Genomic DNA, 27567 nt, shown 5'->3' with positions numbered 1-27567 from the left:
TCGGAAAGAGGTTTTCTGGCCACTCTGTACTTTAATAATAAAATTTGTTGGAAGATGAGATGGTCACAAAGTGCTTATAAATGTGATACTACGTTACCAAATAAAATAAGAGTTAGTATGTGCAAATAGGATGCAGATATAAGATCATTTGAATATAAATTGATTATAATTTAAGATTACCAGGAAGATTAAGAAGACATTAAGAAATATGATTAAAATTATGATATATGATATGAAAGTGAGTTTATAGAAGGTTATAAATGGAAGAGAATTATAAGATAGTCACGGCAAAGATTAAGAATAAAGAGGCATATTGAGACTTTTTCTTTTCTTTTAGAGTTAGCAGTAGTCTGGCTTGGGAATAGTCTTACACTTTGTGGAACCCGAAGAAATTTAGATTTAAGACGATCAAGTTTCTTATTTGGAAAATAATTAATTAACGAATTGTAAGATTAGCTAACAAAAATTAAACAAATAAAAATAATTTGATTCCAGTTTGTAATCAGGTGTATTCTATCAGCCAGTTTACAAAGAACCTGGTTATCTTGCCTGTCCTTTTGGGAAACGTAGTGCATCCTTACAAACGGGCTAAAAACCTATTATAGTCTTACTACAAAGAGGCTGAGGGGACCACGGTGGCTCAGTGGTAGAGCGTTGGCCTGTGGTGCGTGAGGGCCCTGGTTCGATCCCAGCTCGCGCCAAGTGAACTTTGTGGTGGACAAACACCGTGTGCGTGGGTTTCCTCAGGGTTCTCCCGTTTCCTCCCACTTTCTTCATTTCATTCATTTCTCATCGTCTTCTTTAGCCTATCAGACATAATCGTGGAACATAAAACTCAAAAATTTCATTTCATTTTTACCAAGAGGCTGATTGAGAATTATGTTCATAATTTTACAAACTGCCAATGATTTCTAAACTCTTAGGCTCTTTGTAAAAAGACTGAATTTACAAAAAACTTATGATAAAAGCCAGTCGTGACGGATGAACGACGTTGTATAAGATTATGTTATGCATATCATAGTTAGAAAGATAAAAGTAAACATTATACTAGTTTCTGGAGCATTTAATTTTCTTCCCTTTGTTCATTTGCTCGAACACAATTATGTAATAATTAAAGCGAAACACTTACAAATATAATCATCATCATCAGGAACCTTTTCTTCTTCATAATTGAGTCGTGGGATATTACGTTTAGGATATCTTCTTTCCACTGGAGCTTCTGCTGAAATAATCAAAATTCCCTTATTACATATGCAATACTCAATTTCACAGGACGTAAGTTAATAAAATAAATAATAAGATCAGTTTCGTATTTAGGATCTTGTTTCGGGAGGGGCTAGGAGCATGTAAGAAGCATTTGTGTTGTACGTATAATGCCAAATAATAATAATAATGAAATTGTTTCGGAAGGGGGCTTAAGCCCGATAGCCACTCCCTAAATACGCCACTGAATAGCATACTCCAACCTTTTTTTTTAATCAAGGTGTCAAATATTGTGATTAACAATGGAAGGCAGAGACGCAGCAATTTGAATGGCAACTTCGTGTGTGTTTTGGACGCAGATTTCAAATTTGGAATTAATTTTATCGAAGGTTTTAAATTTTTGAATCACATTAATAAAGAGCACAAAATTTAAACCTTAAACAAGCATATTACTGAAGATCTGGTGATACTTTGTTAACATTTTGAAGATATCGTGAAACCATTCACGTCCTCAAAGAAACATTGGAAAATTAAAACACGTCGATCTACTTCAATTGATAGACATTTGTTGAGTTTTTGTTTAGGTTTTACGCAGACATATATAAACACAATATTTTAGCAGGGATAAAGGAAAAATATAATTAGACATTTTCTTTGTGTTTTGGAAATACCGCATTGAGGGTATCCAGGATAGAAAGAATCGAAAACGTCAGGTTCATATTGTTACATATTGTTATGTTTTATCTATCCAATATGCGCTAGATGTATATAAGTATTGGAACAGGGCACTGGTGTAGGCTTTAAATAAAGGCGAAACATGTTAAAGTATGTAGACCTATGTGTAGTTGTATTAGAGGCGCCTCCTTCTTCACTGTCGCAACAATCCTATATCGTTAATAAGTAAGTTTCAGTGGCTCAGTGGTAGAGCGTTCACCTCTGGTGCTTGGGGTCCCGGGTTCGATCCCAGCTCCCTCCAAGTGGACAAACACCGTGTGCGTGGGTTTTCTCGGGGTTCTCCCGTTTCCTCCCACTTTCTTCATTCCACCATTTCATTCATTTCTCATTATCACCGTCTCCTTTAGCCTAACCGGCATAACCGTGGGACGTAAAACTCAAAGATTTCATTTCATTTCAAGTAAGTTTCGTTCCACAGTGTGAGACTGTGGTAGAGTTCCAAACTGTCCGAATTCAATACTCAAATTTCAAGTAGTACATCCGTAACTACAGATCAAAGATGTACCTCGGAGCATATACTTCGGAAGATAAATCCATATCAAAAAGCAACTAGGCCTACTTGCTAAATCTTACAGTTCCTGTTCTATAGAGAATAATATTGTAACCGCAGGTAGTGCTAATTCATGAAAATAAAATCCTTCAGTTTAACGTCGCACGATTATGCATAAGGGAGACGGATGATTAAAGCAAGTGAGCGATGATCGGTGGATTAAGAATGTGGGAGGAAACGGGAGTACCTCGAGGAAACCCACGGACACGATGTGTTCCTCCACAAACTTACTTGGCCAGGGATGGAACTAGGGGCCCCACGCATCAGAGGTAAGCGCTCAACCATTCAGCCACCATGCCCCTAAAGTGTAAATAATGTCTAACAGGTCCGGTTGCTACACAGAAATGAAACAAAGAGGTGCAACATATTCTTGCTGACTGAATCCATGTACGAGGGCTATTCGGAAAGTGGTACCCGTTTGCGCCACATGAAGCGCTGACGAATCGGGGAGCCGCTGGACAAGGTCAGACCCCGTCAGTGGCTTGTCTGCCTGCTCTGTGCGAGGTTGCGTGACTCTAGCAGTGCCTGTGTTGTGTCTGTACTCGTTTATAATGATTAAACGAATTGAGAACCCCGCCAGTTGTCAAGTGAGGGCCATGATTAAATTTCTTAATACACGAAACGTTCGATCTTGTGAAATTCATCGCCAATTAAAGGAGGTGTATGGAGACAATGTGATGGACGAGTCGTCTGTTCGGCGCTGGTATCGCAACTTCAACATGGGGAGGATACTCGACAAGGAGCGTTCAGGGAGACCATCTGTCATTACAGACGAACTGCTGAGGTCAGTAGACGGATGCGTGAGGCGCGTCACAATTGATGAACTCTGTGAACATTTTCCTAATGTGTCTCGAACAATTGTTCATGAAATTGTCAAAGACCATCTGCGTGACTACGTATCTCAATACGCTGGCGGCGGAGGACGATCACGCTGGAACACAAAAACTCATCACACGGTATGACAAATGCCTCAATTTGCTTGGTGATTATGTGGAGAAGTAGTGTAAAGTATGCTCTTTCCAATAAAAATGTGTATACTTGTTAATATGTACTACTGTGTCTTTATTGCACAAACGGGTACCACTTTCCGGATGGCCCTCGTACCTATATATATATATATATATATATATATATATATATATATATATATATATAAGAACTGTTTAACACTATTTACTTCCGTTATCAATTTTGCAATAATTGTTGTAACCGAAAAATCGTAGGTCTTTTGCACTTCCGGTTACAACAGATAGATAAAAGTGAAAACGAAACGCGTTCTTTAGAAGCTCAATTTGTTTAGAGAGAGAGAAAGACTTTTCGACTTTTCGATATCTTACTGACTTGCTGTATAGAAATAAGTATTGAAGCCACAGGAACTAGTAGATTTCAAATACTTACAGTTTCGGTACAATCTGGTGATGGTGTGTTCTCTTCAGACGCTGAATCGATTGCAAAAAAAAGTTTGTCGATATCTATTACCGTTTCTGTTTTATGGCTATAATCGTTTAAATCGGTTGATTTCTACCATTTTCGGTTTGAATGGAGGGTTAACCTAGAAAGATGGAACTTATTCTTGGGACGCTTAATCGATAAAGAAAAAGTTTCTCGATATATATTACTGTTTTCTCTGATAGCCATCAACTGACGGACGGACGAACACAGCTGTTCCACAAGACTTCTGACTCTGATACATAGCGTAGTCCGGAAGGCTAAAAATTACTTTAAATTAATCAAATGTTACTTTATATATATATATATATATATATATATATATATATATATATATATATATATATATGCCTGTTATAAATATATATAACTTTTTCAAATGTTAGTTTGAGATGTAAAAAATGTAAAATATAAGAAATGGGAACAGAGAATTAGAGAAGAAAAAAAATCCTTTGTTCAAAGTTAAGATAAACTGCGTCAAGTAAGTTCCATGTTATTACACAAACTACATGGAATTATAGATACAAATTTCTCTATAACTGTAATGAGTAATCATGTACAAACAGGAGAAATTTTGAATTGAACAATACAATCAGTGGTGTATTTAGGAATTTGTTTTTGGAGAAAGTATGCACAACACGAGTAAGCAGAGTGTAGTTCCTCCAGAGTTTAAGAATGAAATATATTTTAATCGATTGTATACTAATACGCTAGGAATAAACCTGAAACTCGTATGTCAGTGAGGATAGTAGACCCGCAGGCAAATCTGAAACGACGGTCCTAAAAACACATGTTGAATATTTGTACACACACCACTGGATACAATATAAAGAAAATTGAAGGTATATGTCCAAAAAAAAAATTAAAACCATGGATTGTGCCTATTATTCAATTTCTTTCATAATTCAAAAATACTAAGCGTAAGAGCGAATGACAAGCCACTGAAGGTTTAATCTTTTCATTACTGCCGACTGCTATGGCAGTTCTCAGAAACATGTGATAACACTGCTACCGGGAACTATAGTTAGTGGAATGCCGTCGATTTGCATTTTCTTTACCAAGATATTAAGCTAGATCATTCAGCAGATTGGTTGAGACCCGGCGCGAAACTCAACTATAATATACGCCAGGAATGCAGTCATCTACTCGTGAAAACTGCTATAGAAGTCAGCAGCAATTGAAAGTATTTACAAGATGACCTCCACATACGCTCTTGTTCAAGAAACTTTTACTTTTTGGCCTTCGGTTGTTTTCTCCCTGTAGATTTCAACCAATTATATGTATACTTCTGAATTATCACTTACTTGGATGTAACTCCTTTTCAAGGTTCTCAATGGACCTCTCTAGGGAACTGATTTTTCTCTTTAGAATCGCTAACTTTGGATTGTTCCTGAAAGCAAAGATACTTAATTAAATGTAGACACTGGATTAAAAATTAACTCTCTAAAACACTTTTGTCCGTTTCTATCGCTATAGATGGCGTTACACTCCTAACATGGGATTATAAATGATCTAATCACCTATAACTAAGCATTGAGTGTGGCAGTTTGTTGTAAGTAAATATGTCATCATGATAAGTCAAACCAAAAATGTGACAGAATGGTCGCTTGGAAATGCCCATGGGCACACAAAATGAAGTATCAGATTCACTTATGTATCGATTGTCCAATGTTATCTATATGGAATGGTCTAATACACGTGTAAAAACGCAATAGATTAGAACTATGGTCGCAAGAAGATCTTAATCCAGACTCTGATGAGTTCCACGCCTGGCAATTGTTATATCTAGCAGTAATTGCTGTAATCCTTAAATGCAGGGACATCTAAACCAATTTCCGAAAAAAAAACTGCAAAAGGAACTAATTGCAATGAACATTTCGAATCAATAACTGTGAAAGATAAGCGATGGCCTTAAGCACCACATATCTGTTGCAATTATTGTTCCGAGGACTTTGAAACTGGATGCAAGGGAAGTGAAGTGGGATAAAAATTTCCCGTTTCAATAGTTTGGAGGAACCCCAGAGATCACTGACTGTTACTTTTATTTCACAGATGTTAAGGACTTCTCTTCATAATCAAAAATCACACCCACTATCCTAATTTGGAGATTGCAAGACGCCCAGTTTCCCACAGTGAAGAGCTACGTGTGCCCAAAGCTTCCGAAAATTGTACATTTGATGTAGAAGAAGGAAGTTCAGGCAACGAGGTCTTCGACTTTGAGTCACCATCCCTCTCATGTGCACCATACCTAATCACATAAGAAGAGTTAAACGATCTGATAGGACTTAAATCTATCGAAAACAAAAGCAGAAATCTTGGGATCTCGACTTTATGAGTGGAATCTATTCTAGAAAAACGTCAAAATCATCATGTAACTAATTTTACTTTCCGGGGATTGGAGGAATTCTACTTTGTACCAATGCTAATGGTTTATTTCAGGAGTATGGCCGGGAACATAATCTGTCAAATTGGCGATATTTCATTGATTTGTGAAAGATAAGTCTGAAGGAAGTGTTGCTTCATATTGGTAATGCTTATCCATCCATTATAATGGCATATGCTATTAACACAAAAGAAGCAAACGAGATAATATTAATTCATTAAATTACATTCAATATAGTAATACATTAAAATTAATAAAATCTCTACACGCATGCAAGAAGGGTATGCCTAATTTTGTTGTATTATGTGTGAATGGGATAGCCCACACAGAGTTAACTATTACATGTGGAAAATATGCTCACCACAACAAGCATATATTTAAGGAATCAAGAACATATCGCGTCAACAAATCCTGAAGCCTAAAAATGTTTTTCTTCGCCCGTCGCACATCAAACTAGTTTTGATAAAAATCTTAACCCATTTAAGCCCCCAGGTCGAAAACGACTCACTTAGGTATTTTGTTATTGATAAAACTTATATATTTGCCCCCGGATTGTTTTCGATCAAGTATCATAATTAGCCAATGGGAGATCAGAAAAAAGAAATGGCACTAGATTCACCAACAATAGGTCAGGAACTCTATTTTTTAAAATAAATCAAAATACAAAACAAAAACATAAGGGCATATACGGGTTAAATCGAGATGTGGCAGTTTTCAATCACCCGAAGGTAAAATTCCCAAGCCAAAGTGAAGCAAAAGTAAACGAAGGTCTGCTCACTGACACCAGGGGCGAATGCAGGACCGACTTCTGGGGGGGGCGGTGGGTTGTCATACTGTTGCTTTTAAGGGCTCCAAACTTTGGAATGGGTTTTATTTATATATACAAAATAAGAAAGTATTACTCTTCTGGGGGGGGGCGATCGCCCCGATCGCCCCCCCTGAATCCGCCCCTGGGACACATAAATAAGAACTTCATGCAGAATACTGAATATGAATGTAGACTGTCGGACAAAAAATACAACATGGCAAGCATTTAAAAGTTCGTCCCTGAAATTACATTTTTTGGATTCACGCAAAATGCCCCTGAAATTACATTTTTTGGATTCACATTTGGACTTCTTTCCACAAAATTTAGAGAATATTAGTAATGAACATGGAAAATGAAATGATTCCACCAGAAAATTGCAACAATACAAAGGCGGTTCAGTGGACGATTGAACAGATGGTTGCTGGCTGAAAATTGTTGGTTTATCATCAGACAGGCTCCTTCAGATAGCTACAAGAGAAAAAGATCACAATCGTCATTTTCGTAGATTTTTGTTTGTATGCGTAAAATGCCTGTCCCCTGTCTGTGTAACAAAATGTAATGTGACTGCACAATATAAATAGTACGCGTTTATGAGAGAACGGACTTTACATAACGATTTGCTCGCACTAATTTAATAAAAATGTCCTGTTTTAGACTAAAGGATAGAACATAATTAAATCGTCTCTGTAGAAACAAAGGGACGTATCTATTTTTCAACTTTTCTAGAAGATAATTTAAAGATTTTATCATAATTTATTCTATCGTGTTCTGTTAAAATCTAATTTGATCTTATAAGTTATATACGTGGAACGAAGGAAATTAAACTAGATTTAGGTCATAGAATAAATAATGGGAAAAGGTTTAAACTTGTCTCCTACAAAAAGCAAGAAAATGAGATACGCTCTTTTCTCTCGAGAGGAACGAAATTTATTGTACAGTGTAATGTATGGTGTCGAATGTACCACTTGCAGTGTCTAAAAAGTGTACTTGAGCTGAAGGAGACTCTATTGTCGTTCTGATGTGTTTTTCGTGAAGACCATTCATACAGGTGAATGTGAGCATGACAAAACATGTTATTTTTGACATTTTTGATGATCAGAAAATGCAAATTATCCAACATCTTCATGATGAGCAAGTAGCATTTACTTGGAACCTTCTATGACCTCAACTGCCGTGTTCACAGCGCTAAAAGAGTATTACATGGTCTGAGGAATGATTAGGAACCCTATAGCACCTGATCTGGTTTTCAAAGCTGTCAGATTTAAATTCATATGGTGCTATTTGGAACAGTGGGCGAAGCGCCAAAATAGGTATTCTCATATTTTATTGGAACTACTTGCAACACCTCTTTCAGTCACTTCCAAAGAGAATGTAGGTGTCAATCCAGGCCAAAGTTACTGTCCCCATGAGGATCCTGCCTCCTACAGTTGGACAATTTGTCCATGCCGACCAGATGCCGCGGTCGGATTGCCGGCGCCGAACACTGTCGTCTTTCAGTGCGATTTTCGACCGCGATGAATAGTTGCCTTGCCAAACAGTTCGGCAAACAGCCGGAAATGAGCATTAGATACGTCGGCGCCGCCGTCGAAAAGAGGTCGGCATAAGGAGTCGGCAAAAGGTTGGAAAGAGGCCTTTCCGACTGTTTGCCGACTCTGACGGTCGGCAACAGTCGGCAAAGGGCATTTTATTTTTACGATTTTCGATCGCTTGCTGCCTCGGCAAAAGATCGGCAACTTTGAACAAGTAGATCGTCGTGCCGCCTCGGACGGGTGCCAGCTGCCTCCGGCGGCAATCCCTCTTTCTGACCGCGACTTCCTGATGGGGTTACTAGGTACTAGGTAAGTACTACGATGATAACTATTGTTTGTTTGGTGTTCCAATAAGAAAATTACTTTTTATAATTTTTATTTGACAGATGAATAAAAATTTCATCTCTTTCTCTTCTAGAAAGAGCACAACTAAGCATTACAAATCACGAAGTTAAAATCACAAATAATCATGAATTGATTAACTTTTGCCGTTATTAGACATTCACGAAATAATTTAGAATTTAAGTTTGAATTTCCGATTGGCATTCATAAGGAGTGTTAAAAGCAAGTCATGTTATCTAGTTCAGACAAGAAGCCAAAGATGTGTATGATAACAAAGCCGGTTATTGTGACATTATCATACGAGAAGATTGGTTTCTCTAATACGGCACTTGAACTCTTTTGTGGCTAAGCGGTTAGCGTACGCGCCTTTTGGGGTGGGAGAGCCGGGTTCAATTCCCGGCGAGAGTTCATGTAGTTCGGTTTCCAAGTTAATCAGTAGGTCCCGTCTCACATAGCTTCGCTGCTGAAAGGGACGTTAAACTCAAAATCAACTCAACTCAACTCTAATACGGCACTTGTATCGGTGGTGAAGCGTCTCTCCGCTATGAGCCTCTGGTACCCTCTTCATCTTAAAGTAGAATTTACCTGTTTTAATGTCATTGAGTAATTGCAATCTTTCTCTCCCTTTTCCACTTTTCCTTACACGATACCTATTGTCACACATCTGAAAGTACAATTTTTGACCAGAGTACTAATGAGATTTTTTAAACCATTTCAAAAAGAATTCCAAATTGTTTTTTTTTTTTCTCTATTATCTTTAACACTTCGCTTTTTTAAAAAAAAAAAATTTCGCCCACCTATTTGCCATTTGTCTTCATATAAGTGTGAAGTATCTCTGTTCGAACCCATCCATGGGAAAGACATATACTATCGTGGACAAAAGTGCATTAGCGCATGTATTCTGCATATCCTTAGCAGATTCACTAATAAGCTTAATAGATACATTATGCTACAAATGAGAACTGAAGTCGGTATTGATCATTTTATTGTATTTACCAGTAACTACCACTTTTTTTTTTTTTTTTTTTTTTTGTAATTGTCTAACAAAATGAACCAAAGTATATTAATCCTTACGTGACAATTTTTTATCTACAAAATGAAATTTACTCTTTAAACTTATACTTTAACTACAGGAAATTCCTTTTAAAAACCCAAAGGAAAGGAAGTTGAAAGGGAATGTTCAAGACTTTCGAAGTTTGATGTTTTAATCTGGATTGCAGATTTCAAAATAGGGGTCATGGAGGGGCTGGTAAGAAGTTTGTACCGGTCACTGACGTTAATAAAAATAATAGCAATATCTCCGATCAGGACATACTTATTCAAGTTGTTTTTAAAGATATCACTGTTAAATGGTAATAACTGACTACATTTAAAAAACTATCAATTTCACGGATCGTTAAGATATTTACTGAATAAGAGTCAACGAAATCGAAAAACATAGTATGTTTTTTTATACAAGGTGTCCCAAGACGAAGGGGCAATATTTTGGGAAATGGTAATATGGATGATTGTAAGCAAAAATGTTCATATGAACATGGGTCCTAATCTCAACGGTGTGAGAGCTATAGGTCCTAAACCATTTTTTACTTTTTATTGTGTATTTCCTTTTCAACGGTATGCAACATGTGACAATGGTGTCTTTGGAAGGGAAGTTATTGAGGGAAATTTGAGAATCACTGTTGCCATTCAATTCCCTTACATAATTTTAATTTTCCCTCAAAAGCCCTATTTTCAAAGACAACACTGACACATGTTGCATACCGTTGGAAAGGCCACTCCATTACCTTTCAAATCCACTATGTCCCACCTCTGTAGAATAATTACAGGGTGGACAATACGCAATATAAAGTAAAAATGGTTCACAACCTATAGCTCTCAAACCGTTGAGATTAGAACCAATGTTCATATGAATTTCTTTATTTGGAATCACCCATACTACCGTTTTCCAAAATATTGCCCCTTTCCACTGGCACACCTTGCATATAGAATTAATGTTTGTATGCACTTTTATTTAGATCATCTGACTTTCACCTAGTAATGCGACCGTGTTGCTGCCAACGAGGAAGAAATATGCCAAGGTGTTTCCTCTCGACGTTTCTCCCATTGTACGCATGCGTGTTTCAATGGAGGCACAACCAACCCCTGTTTCCATGTCAAATTTTGCAGATGACCCCCGTTGGAAATATTCACGATACGCCACTGGTGTCGCTACTATTTTTATTACATTCTACACATACGGTTTGATAGTTCAATTGTTTGTTTGACGGCTCTATGTGCATTATTAGCTGAGATAAAGGCCTGCTAAGGGTAGTCATATACAAGTCTGCAACAACGCCTCTAGCGGCTAATGGGAAAGGATATGACAAAGTTTGTCCTCTAAAAGTTGCATGACATTTAATGTCCTTTCGAACGATTCCAACAGTTATAACACTTTCCATTGCAAATTTTGAAGTTGTCCCCCGTTGGAGGTATTCACGAAACGCCACTGGTCTCGCTACTATTTTTATTCCAATCTACACATACGATTTGGTAATGCAATGCAATATATATAAGTAGGAGTTTAAGTGTTTCAGTTTGTAAGATTATTTTTTTAATTAAAAGTTTAGTTACTTTTAAATGTGTTTGCTTTCATAAATTTATATGAATTAAATAAAAATCACATATATCACAGCCAGTATAGATCCTGTCGCGTAGGGATAGATAATTACTAGTTGTATTTTATAAATAATTTAAACTTACCTTTCAATTTCATTTTCAGAGAATCCCCGGAAACCATCAGTTTCATCACAAGTTGTCAACTCATCATTTTTCAGTTGTTCCAGCGGCTGAGTCCGAAAAAAAAGCATATCATCACTAAAAAGTATACATGTTATCACACTTATATCTTAAGCAATATCAAAACAAATTTTCATATTATAATCTATTCAATCATTACCATACGATCGTTTGCTAAACTCACAGCAAAGAAACAATGTATTCTTGGAAAGTAAAGCTAAGGTAGGAATATTTTGTAGGGAATTTTCCCTCTACATTCAATAAGGTTCCGAAGGTTTATAAGATGAGGCATCTAGAGAGTTAATGTGAAAAATGGATAGCGGCTAAGTATGACGTATCGAATAACGAGATTCAGAATCAGAAGTTTGTCTTATAATAGGAAGAACCTTGGTTAGATTCTCAGTTGAGCCTTTCTGCCAACATATAAAACTTTATAAAAATGAACATTCTGTATACCTTTGAATACCGCTACAGAAAAGGAAAATCGTTACTTAGTTTTCTCTTATATTGTTACAACAAATATACTATAGTAACAAGCTGTTTTCCGTGCGAGATATTGTGTTTACTTTTAAACCGTAACTCGTATATTCGGTAAGTTCATCGTAACTATACTATAGTCTAATCACAAAAATGAATTTCACACTATACAGGGTGACCCAGTTTAGATTTCCTAATTTTGATTTGGCAACACTGGCGAGAATCAAGAGGAGGTGAGTGAGATGCCTATCACCCGGTAGCAGGTAGCCTTGGATTCAGTGCGCAATGGAGCGTTAGCCATTCACACTTTATAGTTTCTTCTACACAATGTGTTTTGTGTGGAAGAATTTGTAAGGGGTGAGTAAATCGTGTTGGTGCAGCGAGCATTCAGAAGTGCATTTGATAACCAGCAAGGAAAAGGAAAAGTGTCATCAGGAAAAACAATACGTAGGCGAGTTACATAGTGATGCACCAATGGTAATGTAGGTGAGAAAATACACACAGGTAAGAAAACAGTCCGTATACCCGAAAATATCGCAGGCGTGTTGGAGGCAGTTCTTGCTAGTTCCAGACGTTCAGCGCGGCAACATTCCCTCACACTGAATCTTCCTCGGGCTCGGAGCAGTGTTGGACGAATGTTGCGTTGTGATCTCAGATTTCACTCATACAGAATAAGAGTGTTACCGCAATTATCGGAAGTAGATAAAAGACAGTGCAGTATTGCCAGGATAAACTGAAATCAATTAGTCAGAAGCAAAACATTCTTAATTCAATTTTCGTGACAGATGAAGCGAACATCTTTCTGAAAAAGTATGTAAACAAATAGAACTTTAGATATTGAGCACATGAAAATCCACGTCAGTTAGATGAAAAGTCCCTCCACAGCTTGTCGTGTGGTGTGATGTGGAGATAATGGGACAAATACTATTTCAAACCGTTTAGAAGTTATTTTCAGAACATTTTAATGCAGCTATAATAATGCTAAAGTAGTTGGGCGTTGCTTTAGTACGTTTGCATATACGATTTCATTATTTTAATCTAGGTCTGCTAATTACATTTGAGATTATAAAGGTGTCTTTCAGTCTCAACCAGTGTCCTGAGTGATCGAATTCTTTTAGTGACTAGCCAGAACTGCCTTCAGCTTGCCTGCGACATTTCAGGGTATACGAACACTGACACATCAAGATAACTTCCTTCTTTTCAGGTTTGTCAGTTATAGAGAGATTTAGTGATTCCATTGATTTTTACAAGAATTTCCAAGACTTCAGTTAAAAGAAATTATTGATTTAGGGGAGAGATAATTTTTCAACCGAGGAACACTGATCCTTAAGGATCACCTTATAGATTGTAAAATTCAGTTGTTTTCTCTGAATTACTGAAAAAAACTACAAAATATAATTTCAGGAATAATAAAACTCTCACAGACATTGTCATTCCAGCGTTAGTGCTAATTCAGAAACTGATTAGGATAAAAATATAAATAAATTACATCTAATTCTTATTACGAGACCATGTGAATTTTCGGTGGAAGCATCGTGGCTTCTCTCGGGGTTCTCCCGTTTCCTCCCACATCCTCATAGCACCAAGTCTTTCATAATCATTCACTTTCCTTATGCATCCATCTTCCTCAGTCTAAGGGCTGCTTATACATTATGAGATAAATCCTAAGAAATCTCTTACGATTTTTTCTACAGTCAAAATCTCAACGTATATGGCATCAGATCGCATGTCATTTCCTGTGTTCTGAACGATCCTATCAGATTTTTCTTGATTAGAGCACTCTCTATTTCGGAAAGAAAATTTGTAAGATTTGGATTTAAGGGACATCAGGTGAGAGAAAGTGAAAACAAATTTCTTTTCTTCCTACCAGCAAAGATGCCACTTGCGCACTTATTAGTGCATACGAGGAGCATACATTTTTATATAATACAAAGTCAACGACTTGACTGGAAGACCAATCGGAAAACGACCATTAGGAAGACCTAGGCGCAGATGGGAAGACAATATTAAGATGGATCTCGCAGAGATAGGAATGCAGAGCAGAAACTGGATCCAATTGACAAAGAATAGAAGTATAAGTGGAGAGCTTTTGTGAATGCGGCATTGAACCATAGAGTTAGTTAGTTACAAAGTCAACGTTCTACCTCAACACACATACAAGGCAGAAGGCACTGCTGGTCGAGTATGCGTTTCGAGACCTGGCACCTCTTCGGAGGATGTAAAACAGGAAAAATCTTCACATGTATGGCACAAAAGGGTAGGATTTCCTACGAGATATGTCCTAACATTAGTCCTAAGATATTTCCTAGGATTTATCACAGGACTGGCCTAAGGAGCAAAGCCATAGGCCATTAAAAATTTCTCCTAACTGAAACTCGTGATTTAGGTCAACGGATAAACCTACATTAGAATACACGAAAGCAATCATTATAAAGTTTTTTTTGGACTTTAAACAGCATACTTAACTGAAACCTACATTGACTAGATAGGAAGCGATTTGAAACTAACACTGTAATACGATCCAATAGACAGAAAATCACTTCCTCACAAGAGTATTTGTCATTAATCAATGATCTAGTGCAGTGGCGGCGATTGGACGTTAAAAGTGGGAGAGGCAAGACATGATCTGAAAATTTGAATATCAATGTTATCTTTCCTGGTTATTTCTAATACTTTATTTGACGAAAGGTTATATAACTAATAGGATACTATCTTTTTCAGTTAAAGTATCGTGTATCGTATTTCATATTTTATTAAGTAAATTGACAAGAGCAACGCCAGTAGATACTAGCCCTTTTTACTCTTAAACAACGAAAGTGTACAGGAAGAAGAGATTTGATTCCTTGCTCATGAACATCTTAAAATTCTGTCTGGAAAATTGCGTGATCAAATTCTTTAATAAATTTGCAAAACAAATAAATAGAAAGGATAATATTAATCATAGTAATGAATAATGAGGCTTGTTTTGCAAAGGTTATATTGAGAAAAAAAGACAGTAAATACTACAAGCATATGCTACGACATTTAAAGAAATACGAAATTGCAACATTGATTGCTTTGAGTTGCAATTAAAACGCAATTCCTGTAACTTTCTTAACTCCACGGGAAGACAAATAACCAATACATTTTCACACAACGGCAAATATTATATCGCACCATTTTTTTCTATGAACCAGTAATACATACAAAAACATTACATTTCCAAATCAAACCAAACGCATTAAGGGGTGACTTCAAAAAAGTGGAGAGGTAACTGCCCCTCTTGTCCCTCTAATCGCCACCCCTGATCTAGTGACACATAGTACCACACGAAGCATTGCAAGCTGCGTTTCGAATTCTTAATTTGAATAACCAAAAAGAGTAATTCCTTAATTGCTGAAGTTGCCGTTCGTACCAATTAATTATTGGTATGCATTAAATTTCATCAGAAACAAGTTTATCCGACATTCCTGGTGTGTTAAGTATACCGAGAGCAACAGAATCCAAGTTGATGACGGCATACAGAACTTATGGCAAAACAGCATGAAAAGAGGAATAGTGGACGAAAACCAAATCAAACTCAGAGGGAATGAAAAAAAAAAAAAAACACTGTAGAAAATTGTCACATTGAACCACAGAGCTAACGCGGTCCAATTGATTGTAGAACTCAATAAGGATTTGAAATAATCTGGTTCTACAATCACAGACTGACGACAACTACATAACCTTAGATTCAACGGTCAATCAGCGATTTCGAAACTCCTGATCACCGCCCCCAATGTGGTACTACGAAAAAAATGGTTGATGAGAACATTAAATATGGATCATCGATAATTGTAAGGGAGTAATATAGTCCAGTGAGACACCATTTTTCTTGTTTTGAGATACAGGTCAGTTTTATGTATAGCGAGATCTGCACAGGCCGAATGTTTCGGCCGAAGCCCAATCCGGACCCAATGAAACTAGGCCCAGCCCAGCCCGGGCAAGGAAAGTTTTGGATGTTTTTGGCCCGGCCCGATACGCAACTACTAAGCAACACAAACTGTACATATTGCATTGTTTGTAACAGCTTATGTGCACACAAGCTTTAATATTTGGCTTTCTTCCAATTATTGTTTAACAACAGTCAACAATATTAAAGAACTGCAATTAGTCGGCACGACCTGAAGAAAAAGCAGTGTCGGCCTGTGTAAGTCACTAACGAACACCCGAAGAACCTATTTGGAATTATGCCTAATTCCTAGTATTAAACATGGGCGAGGCTTTGTGCTGGCTTGGGCCGCAATTTTATGTTATTACTTTAGTCCTACTACTACACTTACAGAAAGACTTCAGTTAATTTTCAGTTTAACGTCCTGTTCAGCAGCGAGGCTATATGAGACGTGAACCTACTGATTATTGTCAAATTCGAAAAGCATAAGCTTCCACCGGAAATCGAGCTCGGGTCTCCCACACCAACTTACATAAAGAATTACTGCGAGTGAATATAGTGACATTTTAGGTAACCAGGTGCATTCTGTAGTACAAATGTTGTTCTTAACAACTGTCTTCCAAAATGCCAATTTGCGAATGTATATAAACACGCACAACCAGACCTGATTGGACGTGGTATGAGCAGTATTAAGATCAACAACTTCCTGGTATGCTAAATGCCCTGAAACTGAACATTAATGGACATCTATGGTTAGTTTTGAGGCAGTGAGTCCGTTGCTGATTTCCCCCTCTACAGTTGTTAGTAGGGATGCACGCGAGACGAGACTGAAAATTTTATGCGAGACGAGACTAAACCATGCGAGACGAGACGCTAGACGAGACCCGGTTAAGTCTCGCACGAGAAGTCTCGCGAGACTTCTCGCAGTCTCGCAACATTTATGAATTACATTTAATTGTACATTTAGTGATTTTACATTTATTGAGTTTTCTAAGTTGAGCGTTAATGCCTCCAGGAGCAAAAAAGTGATTGGGGCAATATACATTTTATGAGATTTATTATTATTCAAGGTTGATTTTCAGAATTACAGCCTTCTTTTTGTAAATTGGAAATTTATTACAGCATCGATTTAGGACTTTATTTTGCGATACAAACGCATATACGCGGGCGCGCACGAATACATGAACTTCTGTTTTTGGTCTGAAAAGTGAATAAGACTCCCTATTGCTTCGAAATGTGATATTTCTGTTGTTTCTGTCTTTTTCACATTACTACTAGCGATTAATGTTGGGGGATGGCGGAGAAATCCCCCCTCGTCAAAGTTTATCCCCGGCCCGGCTCGCAGAAATAACATGATATTTTTACATGGAATAAGTATTTTCTTTCCATATATTTATCAAAAACACCCCCCTCTAGTTCGGAAGTTTAATTCAAACACTGGTTTGGTAGGATGGCCCTATAGGTTGGGTGGGAGATGGTAGGAATGGCCCTATATATGTCAGTAAATTTATTTTCTAGATCTGGCAACACTATATAAGTTGAAAGCGAAAGGGTCGATAAAATGCGAATTCTGGCAATACTGCAGTTAGTGCAACTGTATGATCTGGAAATTGATCCAAAAAGCTTTTTTCGTATCAAGTATAGTTTGCTGGATACTTGGATTCTCGCAGTTGTTCACATATTGCGTTATCCGCAAGTAATGTTATTAGTTGGTGATTGGTGTAAAGGGAGATAGGCGACAATAGATGGCAGCACTGTTCTCCTACACAAGTAACGTATTTTTATATTTTCCCTACTTCTTCCACAAATTTAATGTTAGAGAGTTTAAACTTTCTGAAAAGAAAGTTCAAACCTATTCTAAGGGAACAATTCGTGTCAATTTTGGATATTGTGACGTTAGAGCATTCCTCGGACTAGAAACAGGCAAAGATAAGGTTGAAATCCGGTTAAATAAAGACGAAGCAATTTACATATAGATATAGTAAAAGGATCCGGGTTTGGTTCAATGAGTTCAGAAAAACATATACGGAAATGTTATATTCTTCATATCCCAATTACATTGGCAACTTTTTTTCGGGGCAAAAATGTGCCCGCATGGCATACTGGAAAATATTGCTGGAGACCTCTAAGCTGGAAAACAATGTTGGGTCCAGTAACAATTTATGCTGGTTTTGTTGTAAATTATGCTATTAATTTGACGAAAATTAATGGTCCAGCAATCAAATTCCAGCACAACTTTACTTTTAATTTGGAGCGGAGGGGACACAAGTTCGGATACAATCTTGAACTCTAGGTTCCGTCTCCTTAGGATGTTATGAACATTCATCCCATGGAAAGCAATGGAAAACCACCATGGATTCACCTTGCCAAGGGACTTTTAGGTCAATACCTGCCTTCGGACAGAATATCACATCATCATTCATTAACAGCCATAGAATAACACATTGCAAAATTTTGACCCATAATATATGCGAGACTGCGAGACTATGCGAGAAAGTCTCGCGCGAGACACGAGATGAGACTCAAAATTTTATGCGAGACGCGAGACAAGACCTCACATTTGCGAGACGAGACGAGACTTTTTCATTTCTCGTCTCGTCTCGTCTCGTGTGCATCCCTAGTTGTTAGGGGCTGTTCACATATTACGTAACGCTATTTTCGACCAATTTTTAACCCCTCCCTCCCCTTGTTCTATTTCGTAACGCAAGGTCGAACCCCTCCCCCCTTTGTTACGAAACACTTTTTAATTTTTGTTTTTTCACCAATTTTGTTTACTTTGGAGGTTATTAATTTTAAAAAAATTAAATGTAAAACTTTTTATTACAAAATGTTTGTATTCTGAATACATTTCTAGTGTTTTTCGCCAATAAATCAAAGTATTAGAAGTGGTAGTACCTTAATAATATTTTAACCCCATAACATTGTTTTATTAACCAGTCTTAATTCTTCGAAACTGCATACTGACATTTTCCTAAGGAGATTGCATCTGTTAATTTAAATTAGACATACAAATCAGTGAACAAAGAAAGTTTTTTTTTTTTAATAATAATAATAACTAACAGTTTCGTCAACTAACTGATCATATTGCTTCATCGGACATTATCTTCATCAGGGATATCTCGTTTGTGAACAAGATATCAAGCATCTTCTTTGGACTTCGGTTTTCCCTGTTTTCAAATTCTTCTTGTCTTAAATCAGTGCCAGAATGCGAATAAACTCGATCTCCCAAAATATTCAAATCCAAAAATTTTAAAAAAAAAAAATCATTACGAGATAAATATCCGACGAATTAGGTTTTAAATATCTTATTTTGTTCTGCAAATTATGAATCGTTCCGTCGCGGAAATTGTTACGTATTTTACGAAGAAGAGCTTAAGAATAGAGTTGGTAATGATTTAAATCAGAAGTTTTGAACAGTATTCTCAGAAACAGCAATATGAGTGGGAACGCGAGGGCATTTTCAAGCAGTGGTTACAGTGACTGACAACTAACTCCAGAAAAGCATGTGCAGTAAATTCAATACTACGATAGCCAAAAAACGGACTTTTATTGTAATGTAATGCATGCAGGATTCGTCATCAGTCATACTCGAGTAACGTCTTCGAATCTCTTCTGCATGATTTAATTTATATATATCGGCTATATGTTCGCAACTTTACAAAACAGTAGAAATATTCATTAACTTATAAAAAAAAAAGAAAAGAACTGAATAAGATTACATATAAACCTGACAATAAAAATTAAAATTGCAGCAAAAAAGCATGCGTTACGTAACGAAGACGTAAACCCCCTACTACCCCGTCACATTTGGTAACGCAAGGCCTAACCCCCTCCCCCCTTTGCCACGTTACGTAATATGTGTACGGCCCCTTAACACAACTGAGCCACTTCGCATGAATAGTTCACTATTTCTGTATAAACGGTTTACAAGTTATAGGCCTTAATTCTGCAATCAGCCAAATATGACTCAACAAAGGTCCGTAGCCAGAGGAGGTTCAAGCCTCTCTACGACCATCTTCAGTCAAGGGCGCCGATTTCTCTGTAAATTGTTGAGGGGGTATTCAGATGCAGAAGGTGTATATATATGAGGACTTTAAGATAAACTGCATTCAAATTATGTCAAATATTGTAAAATATGAAATCTTTGAGTTTTACGTCCCACGGTTATGCCGGTTAGGCTAAAGGCGACGGTGATGATGAGAGATGAGTGAAATGGTGGAATGAAGTAAGTGGGAGGAAACGGGAGAACCCCGAGAAAACCCACGAGCACGGTGTTTGTCCACCACAAAGTTCACTTGGCGGGGGCTGGGATCGAACCCGGGACCCCAAGCGCCAGAGGTGAACGCTCTACCACTGAGCCACCGCGCCCCCTATGTCAAATATTGTATATTCATAAATATAATAGGGCCCCACATGAGCTTTTGGGGGCCCGGCCCCCCGACCCCTAAGATCGGCGCCCTTGTCTTCAGTCCCATTGCCACTCTCAGTGGTTTATTTTGATAAATATAAAAAAAGAAATAAAAAAAATATCAGGTGAACTCAAGTTAGACCTCTCAAACATTATCTTGCTCTCCTTATCTTAGTGCTCTGCCTACAAACCAAATACAACGCCGTATTAATCAGATAAATTGCATTTAATTAAAATGTTTCCATTAGTTTCATAACTATTTGTAAGTACCGTATATTAAAGTATATAAATCTATTAAAGCTATGCAAATATATTAAAAGTACATATCTGACAGATTTTACTTTTTACCTCGAATATAGGTTTGGTTATTGTTGCCGTAACTTTGCGTTTCTGGACCTCTTTGATTGGTGGCTTAAATCTAGCAGCAATGCCTACTGGCTTCCGATTTACTTTCTCTTTCTCCGGTTTCCATTCTTCTTCCTCCGAGTCAGAATCAGGAACTGGTTTCTTCTTTCTGTTCAACATAAAATCTGGTTTTCTAGGGTTTAGACCTGTAATAATAATAATAATAATAATAATAATAATAATAATAATAATAATAATAATAATAATAATAATAATAATGTTTATTTTTGTGCCATGAACAGGCTAACGGCAAAATACAGCACTTTACCAGACAAGATTAACACATATTGCATACAATACAAGTTACATACAAAAACAAAAAGGCGTAATATTAAAATAACATAATATCGGATTAATAATTCCTTGTCAAATTAATACCAAATATTTTTAGTCTCAAAATAGATAGCCCCTACATCTTTGTCTAGTAGTTTCTTAATAAAAATTTATTTTAATAAGTTTCCTGATGTCTCTCAATGCCTGCAATCCCCAAAATTGATTCCAATATTCGTAACTACGTGGGTAGTAATCTCTATTCATTTTATGGCATAGTAACCTAATAAAACATTTTTGTATTGCCAATGTTATTCCTATACTATTGCAAATAACTACACCGAACTCTAATTTTGATCTTGCAAGCATCTTGTATAAATATACATATGAACTGACTTTTCTAGACTCAGGCCATTGTTTGAAAATAAACCCTACCATTCCTCTCGCCCCTTGGATTATATCGTTAATATGATAAGTAAATTTCATAATTCTGTCAAACACTATACCCAAATCTTTAATCTGTTCGGCTTTAGACAACGTTATTCCATTAACTACATATTTGCTCACGTAGTATTAGGTTTTCTCAATTTATTTTCAATAAGTTATTTTTACACCATGTACTAACAGTTATCTAGATCTTCCTGTAGTAAGTAGTTATCATACTCACTATTTACTATTCTAAATAATTTTAAATCATCGGCATACAACAAAATATTTGAGTATTTAATTTTCTCAGGCAAATAATTAATAAATATGGAAAAAAGAAGGGGTCCCAGTGGAGATCCCTGAGGTACAATAATAATAATAATAATAATAATAATAATAATAATAATAATAATAATAATAATAATAATAATAATAATAATAATAATAATAATAATAATAATAATAATAATAATAATAATAATAATAATAATAGGGGATTCCTGGTTAATTCGAAACCGACCAAGTCACATTATTTTAAGTTATCATTTTATACAATCTGTTTATGGAACTAAAAACAGTTTTTAAAAAACTTTTTTTTTTTTTTAAAGAAATACTTAGGTTAGAATTTTATAATTATTGTCACATTTAAAATATCTTTTTTTAAATGAAATTTCTCAGTTGACATGGAACTTTTCCCATACATACACAGTGGATATATAATCTGAATCTTATTTCATTGAGAACTCATGATGTACCTTCCTTTTGGAGCACTTGGCTGAAAGAATATTCAATTCTTCGTTCAATATTCAATGAAGAAATACACGGTTCAATCATTGACGTCGTATCTGGTTTCGTCCCAAATTATTTATTACACCATTTATTGACACGTTGTAGATCGAAAAGGAGTTGGAACAACTAGGCGTGAAATTTTGCATATTTCGTATTAAAACTCAGTGCTAATTCAATAAGTACACTGTTAAGTATAAATAAGTACAGTATATTGTGTATAGATGTGATTTTTTTTTTCTTTCAAACAAGGAAGCGATAATTTAACACATCCTGTGTAAAATTCATGAACTAATTTCTATGACTTCAGAAGCCTAGAGGTTCATAGTAGCAGAAACAAAAACTAACCGGTGAATTCTGTCTTGCTTCAGTTCAATTTAGCTGAGTGAGATTTTTATCAACCATCTCATTAAGACATTTTGTATATTAGGACATAGGGTTATCAATCCCAGAGAGATCACTTTTAGTACGAGGAGTTCCTGTTTCGAGCTCAGCTCATGTAAGCTTATAGTGAATAGCATTGTGTAGGTGGATTTTCTCGAGTTTCTCCCGTTTGTTCCTCCATTATCATTACACCAAATCTTTCATTATCATTCACAGGGGCGCCGACTCTGGGCATTCTCTGGTGCTCTAGTACCATCAGAATTTATGTGTAAATGTTCAGCACTCTCAGAAAAGAGAGAAAATCTATAAAGGGGCCCACATACTAGCAGTTCAACTGAAGGAAAACCTGAACGTGATCTCAGAACTGAAGGACAAATTGTGTGAACTGAAGGAATTTGTTCAGTTCAGTCAGTTCTTCATTGAGTTATTTGGACTGAAGAACGGTTATTTTGGACTGAACAAACGAACTGTCTTTCGCTACGATAACTGTGCTATTAACTGAAGGAAACACACAGTTGTCTCAGCTCAGGTCCTGTCATCATGGCAGCTACGAAAAGTGAGGCATTGTTGGCTTTTATTAAAGCCTACCGTGCTCATCTTGAACTTCATTATATACGCAACATGTGCATTATGCGAATAGGTATAAAAGGGGGGGTTGTGTATGATGTGTTATTTACAAAATGAAAAGAGTTGAAATCTGAGACGAGACGCGATACTGTTATTTAAAAAATAAACAACTTATGATCTGCATTTAGGAACTGCAAAAAGTGAACTAATCCAAGAAATCGGGGACTGGAGGTGAGGAAGTTTACGTTCCAAAGCTTTGGTATTTTAAGGAACTTAAAAGTGCGCTCCACAGAACACTTATTGAAGCGGAAGCAACTGAACTGAAGGACTAAACATGATTAACTGACGGTACTCCACACACTATGAGTTCAGTTCATCATACAATGCGTCATACAATGTTCATCATACAATGGTTACGTCAGCTTCTAGCTCAGTTGGACTGATCAGTTAAAGTTGATAGTGTATGGACCCATTAAGAAAGGAAAAAAAGAAGAAACAATAAGAAAACAAAAAGAAAGAACGAAAGAGGATGGAAAATTCAGTTTTTTATTTTTGTTTTTTTTTTTAAGAATTTCTTCAATGATCGTAGAACCCGATATTTTCAGAGCAGGAAAAGAGGAGGGGATATAAAGTTCAGATAAACATTATCAAGGATGGAAACGTAAATTCCGGAGTTGTACCACTGAAAATTTTTAAGGGGCAAATTGAACAATTATTTCTCCATGCTATTTATCTTAATTTTTTTTACATTTCTTATATCACATTTCTTATATCACAAATGGCAGATGTTCAGAATGTCGTGACGAGAAGTTAGATTGGGAATCAAAACCTTGAGACTCTCGAACAACCCTGTTACGCCACCATACTCTCTATCAAGTTTACTTAGTTTCTACTGTGAAAATAAAGAAGCAGAAAAAAAAAGAGAAAACAAACACGAAACAATGAATTTTCATTCAAAGTACTTAAAACTGCATTGGAGTGCCAATTTTCAAAATTTTCCGGGGGAGGATTTCCCGGTTGTGAACTGTGTGAGCATTCAAACTAAGTTTTAGAACTTGACTCCTTTAACCCTTTTAGGATTTCCACTTTTTGGGGTAAATTTTAGACTTTCACCCGAACAGCTACTGCTTCCTTACTATTTATCGTAGAATCATGGTTCATACCTCGTCTTTTTTCACGATAGAGAATAGTTTCCAACGGTACCGCCGTGCCGCTTGTCCGTATTATACACCAGAAACGGGAAATAGGGTAAAATTGGGAGATTTTTCGAAAAAAATCTATATTTCTGCGCCTCTCTCACCCGAGCATGGTTCACGTAGGGATCTGACTTAAAAAAAAAAAAAAAAAAAAAAAAGATACGTTGTTATGTAGATAATACGTACACAAAACTTCAATCTTGTATCTTGAAAACTAAGGTCAGGAAAAATTTTTGAAAGTCTGAAGGTGACCCATTTTTTCATATATAAATAGGATCTACTTCAAAAATGTATTGAATCATTACTATTGGACCTAGAGTCATGGTTCAAACGAAATTTCTTCAGTATAATGACTTCAGATGATCGCAAGTATTTTAAAGATGGTCGATGCTCGATGTATCCCATGGTCGATGCATTCCCAGTATCAGTGTTAAGAGGTAAAGAATTGTCACATATCACTTTTAAAAGTTTCAGTGTGATTACTGGTGCATCCCCAGTCATAAATTCTTGGATACGACCATGCTAGGGGAGTAAGACTCCTAACACTTTAGAGAGAATGGGAAGGGGTGACATAAAGATTATAGAAAACTAACGTTATTATTATCGAATTCAAAATTTTCGGAGTCGCTGAGATGAATAGTGATACTCTTTATGCCCTTTAAGTCCAGATTCAGTCCCGATTAGCACTCTGAAGGGTGAATGATGGCATGTAAATATATTTGAGAACGACAATATTACTTTCGAATTCATAGCTTTTGGGGTTACTAAGTTGATTAATGGCAGTTTCCATGCCCTTTAAGCCCTACTTCAACCCCCAGTAGAGGTAAGACCACTTAGTACACATAGGGAAGACTGAGAGGGGTGACATAGGAAAATGAACGATATTACTGTCGAATCTATACTTTTCTGGGTTGCTGTGGTGAATACTGGCCATCCTGACGCCATTGAATTCCACGTTTAGCCTCCATTAGCGCCCCTGAAAGGAAGAAATGCTGATATGTAAAAATAATCAAAAATGACCGTTATTACTGCCGAATCCATAATTTTCGGAGTTGTTCAAATGAATAGTGACATTTCGAATGCCATTTAAATCCAAGTTCATCACCATCAGCAGAGAGGGGAGAAGGGGTGAAAATGTGAAAAATGACTGAGATTAGTATCGAATCCATAATTTTCGGGCTTTGAAGAACGGTTGATTCGTTTAAAAAGACTTTTGGACCATATTTAGTATCTACCTCAAGCTCTTATTTTTTAATCATTTCAAGTGGATTCAAAGGCGTATTCTTGAGGGCTAGAGTGTTTGAAAATTTATCCCAAAAGTAGAGTATGTTCTGTGTTTTTATCGTTATACTTTCACTGAAAAACGTATCCTAAGGGGAAGCGAATTCAAATATTTCACGTAAAGCTATTCTTCCGTGCGAAGAACGAGTATTTCAGTTAATATGCAATAAATAAATAAATAAATATTGCCTTCCCCTGCAGTATTCATTTCTTTAAAAAAAAAAAATGTGCTGTATATAGGTCTGTTCGGATTCCACTTTAAACTGAAGGTCCATGTCTGATATAGCCTTGGTGCTGATAGGGAATTCTAAACAAATAAACAAATAAATTAAAGGTAAAAGGCCATCATCAGCGAATTCTGCGTGGGTATGCTGCCTTTTCCAAAATTAATCAAATTAAATCGCGTGTCATACATGCAAATCATAAGTAATAAATACTGCATATCAGTGTCATACATGTCAATCATATCGCTCAACTCAGTAATACTTACTTGGTGCATTTGTACCTCAAAAATGAGTTATTATCGTTGTTAAGGGTTGCCTGTCATTCAAGTAAGTGGGAGACGTTAGTACCGTCGTTAGTATTTTAAAGTGGGGTTGTCAGGGGAAAGAAGTTACAACACTCGTTTAAAAATGCAGGTTATACGATTTGCTGAAGAAAACGAGCATATATGTGAACCTTATACACGCAAATATTATTTATATTTTAAATAGTAGGCAAAAATTAAATATGCTGCTTCTATACTGTATCCTATGAATGAAATACACATTTCGTTTGTCTTTCAACTTCTCTCGCTCTCTCTCTTAGGTGACGCGGTGGCTCAGTGATAGAGCGTTCACCTCGGGTGCATGGGGTCTTTGGTTCGATCCCAGCTCGCGCAAAGGGAGCTTTGTGGTGCACAAATACCGTGTGTACGGATTTTCTCGGGGTTCTCCCGTTTCTTTCGTTTCTCATCATCACCCTCTCCTTCAGCCTAGCCAGCGTAATCGTGAGACGTAAAACTTAAAAGATTTTATTGTCATTTCTTTCTCTCTCTCTTTCCAATACACACACACATAAGCACACATACAATAAAGGATAAAAAATGCAATGTTTAGCTTACCAAGTTGTACCATCATTTTATAGTTATCCAATACATTAACATGGCGCTGCTTTTCATAGTCGGACATAGTTTTCCATTCATCCTTAGGGAAATACCTTCGAATTTCTGCCAAAGCTTTTTCCTTAGCATCCATCTTGGAACATTACTCGATCAAACTCTTAGATTTGAAATAAGGAGCCTAAAATGATAAAAACGTAATACACTTTAATGATTTTAATAGATTGCATGCATAATTTATGTAGGACAAAATTATTAGAAGCAAAAATCAAACCAAATTGTCTTATTAAAGATGCTGATAAATCATATACTTTTTTTAATATTGCAAAAGTCAAGTAATAGTGAATTACTCTGCGTACTTATTTAGTACACTTACAAATACTATTTACCGAAATAGGTTTTATTCTTAATATACTCACATTAAAAAAAAAAAAAAAAAAAAAGCCGTTTTCAAATCAATTTTGTCATCACAATATTAGACCCAAGACTAGGCAAGAATGAAGACCAGATTTTTAAAAAAATAATTATTTCTGTTCTTTCCACAAAATTATAATATTGATTTCTGTTATTTTTGATTATACAGG

At 36.4% G+C, this 27567-nt stretch overlaps 1 protein-coding gene across 1 annotated transcript in view; it reads right to left on the bottom strand.

Moving 5' to 3' along the window:
• Positions 1–27159, bottom strand: part of LOC145683257 (histone-lysine N-methyltransferase PRDM9-like) — a 77068-nt gene extending 49909 nt beyond the window's left edge. Inside the window, exons 1-5 of the mRNA XM_081754629.1 lie at positions 26987–27159; positions 20918–21120; positions 11739–11824; positions 5242–5327; positions 1130–1222 (exon numbers count right to left, since the gene is read on the bottom strand). Coding sequence (XP_081610755.1) covers positions 1130–1222; positions 5242–5327; positions 11739–11824; positions 20918–21120; positions 26987–27119 — 601 coding nt within the window. The 5' untranslated portion in view covers positions 27120–27159. The remainder of the gene's footprint in view (positions 1–1129; positions 1223–5241; positions 5328–11738; positions 11825–20917; positions 21121–26986) is intronic.
• Positions 27160–27567: the final 408 nt, after the last annotated feature.

Source organism: Thermobia domestica, chromosome 4 (genome assembly GCF_964235325.1).
Source record: "Thermobia domestica chromosome 4, izTheDome1.hap1.1, whole genome shotgun sequence".
Taxonomy (NCBI): Eukaryota; Metazoa; Arthropoda; class Insecta; order Zygentoma; family Lepismatidae; genus Thermobia; species Thermobia domestica.
This window is presented reverse-complemented; position numbering and strand designations above follow the sequence as displayed.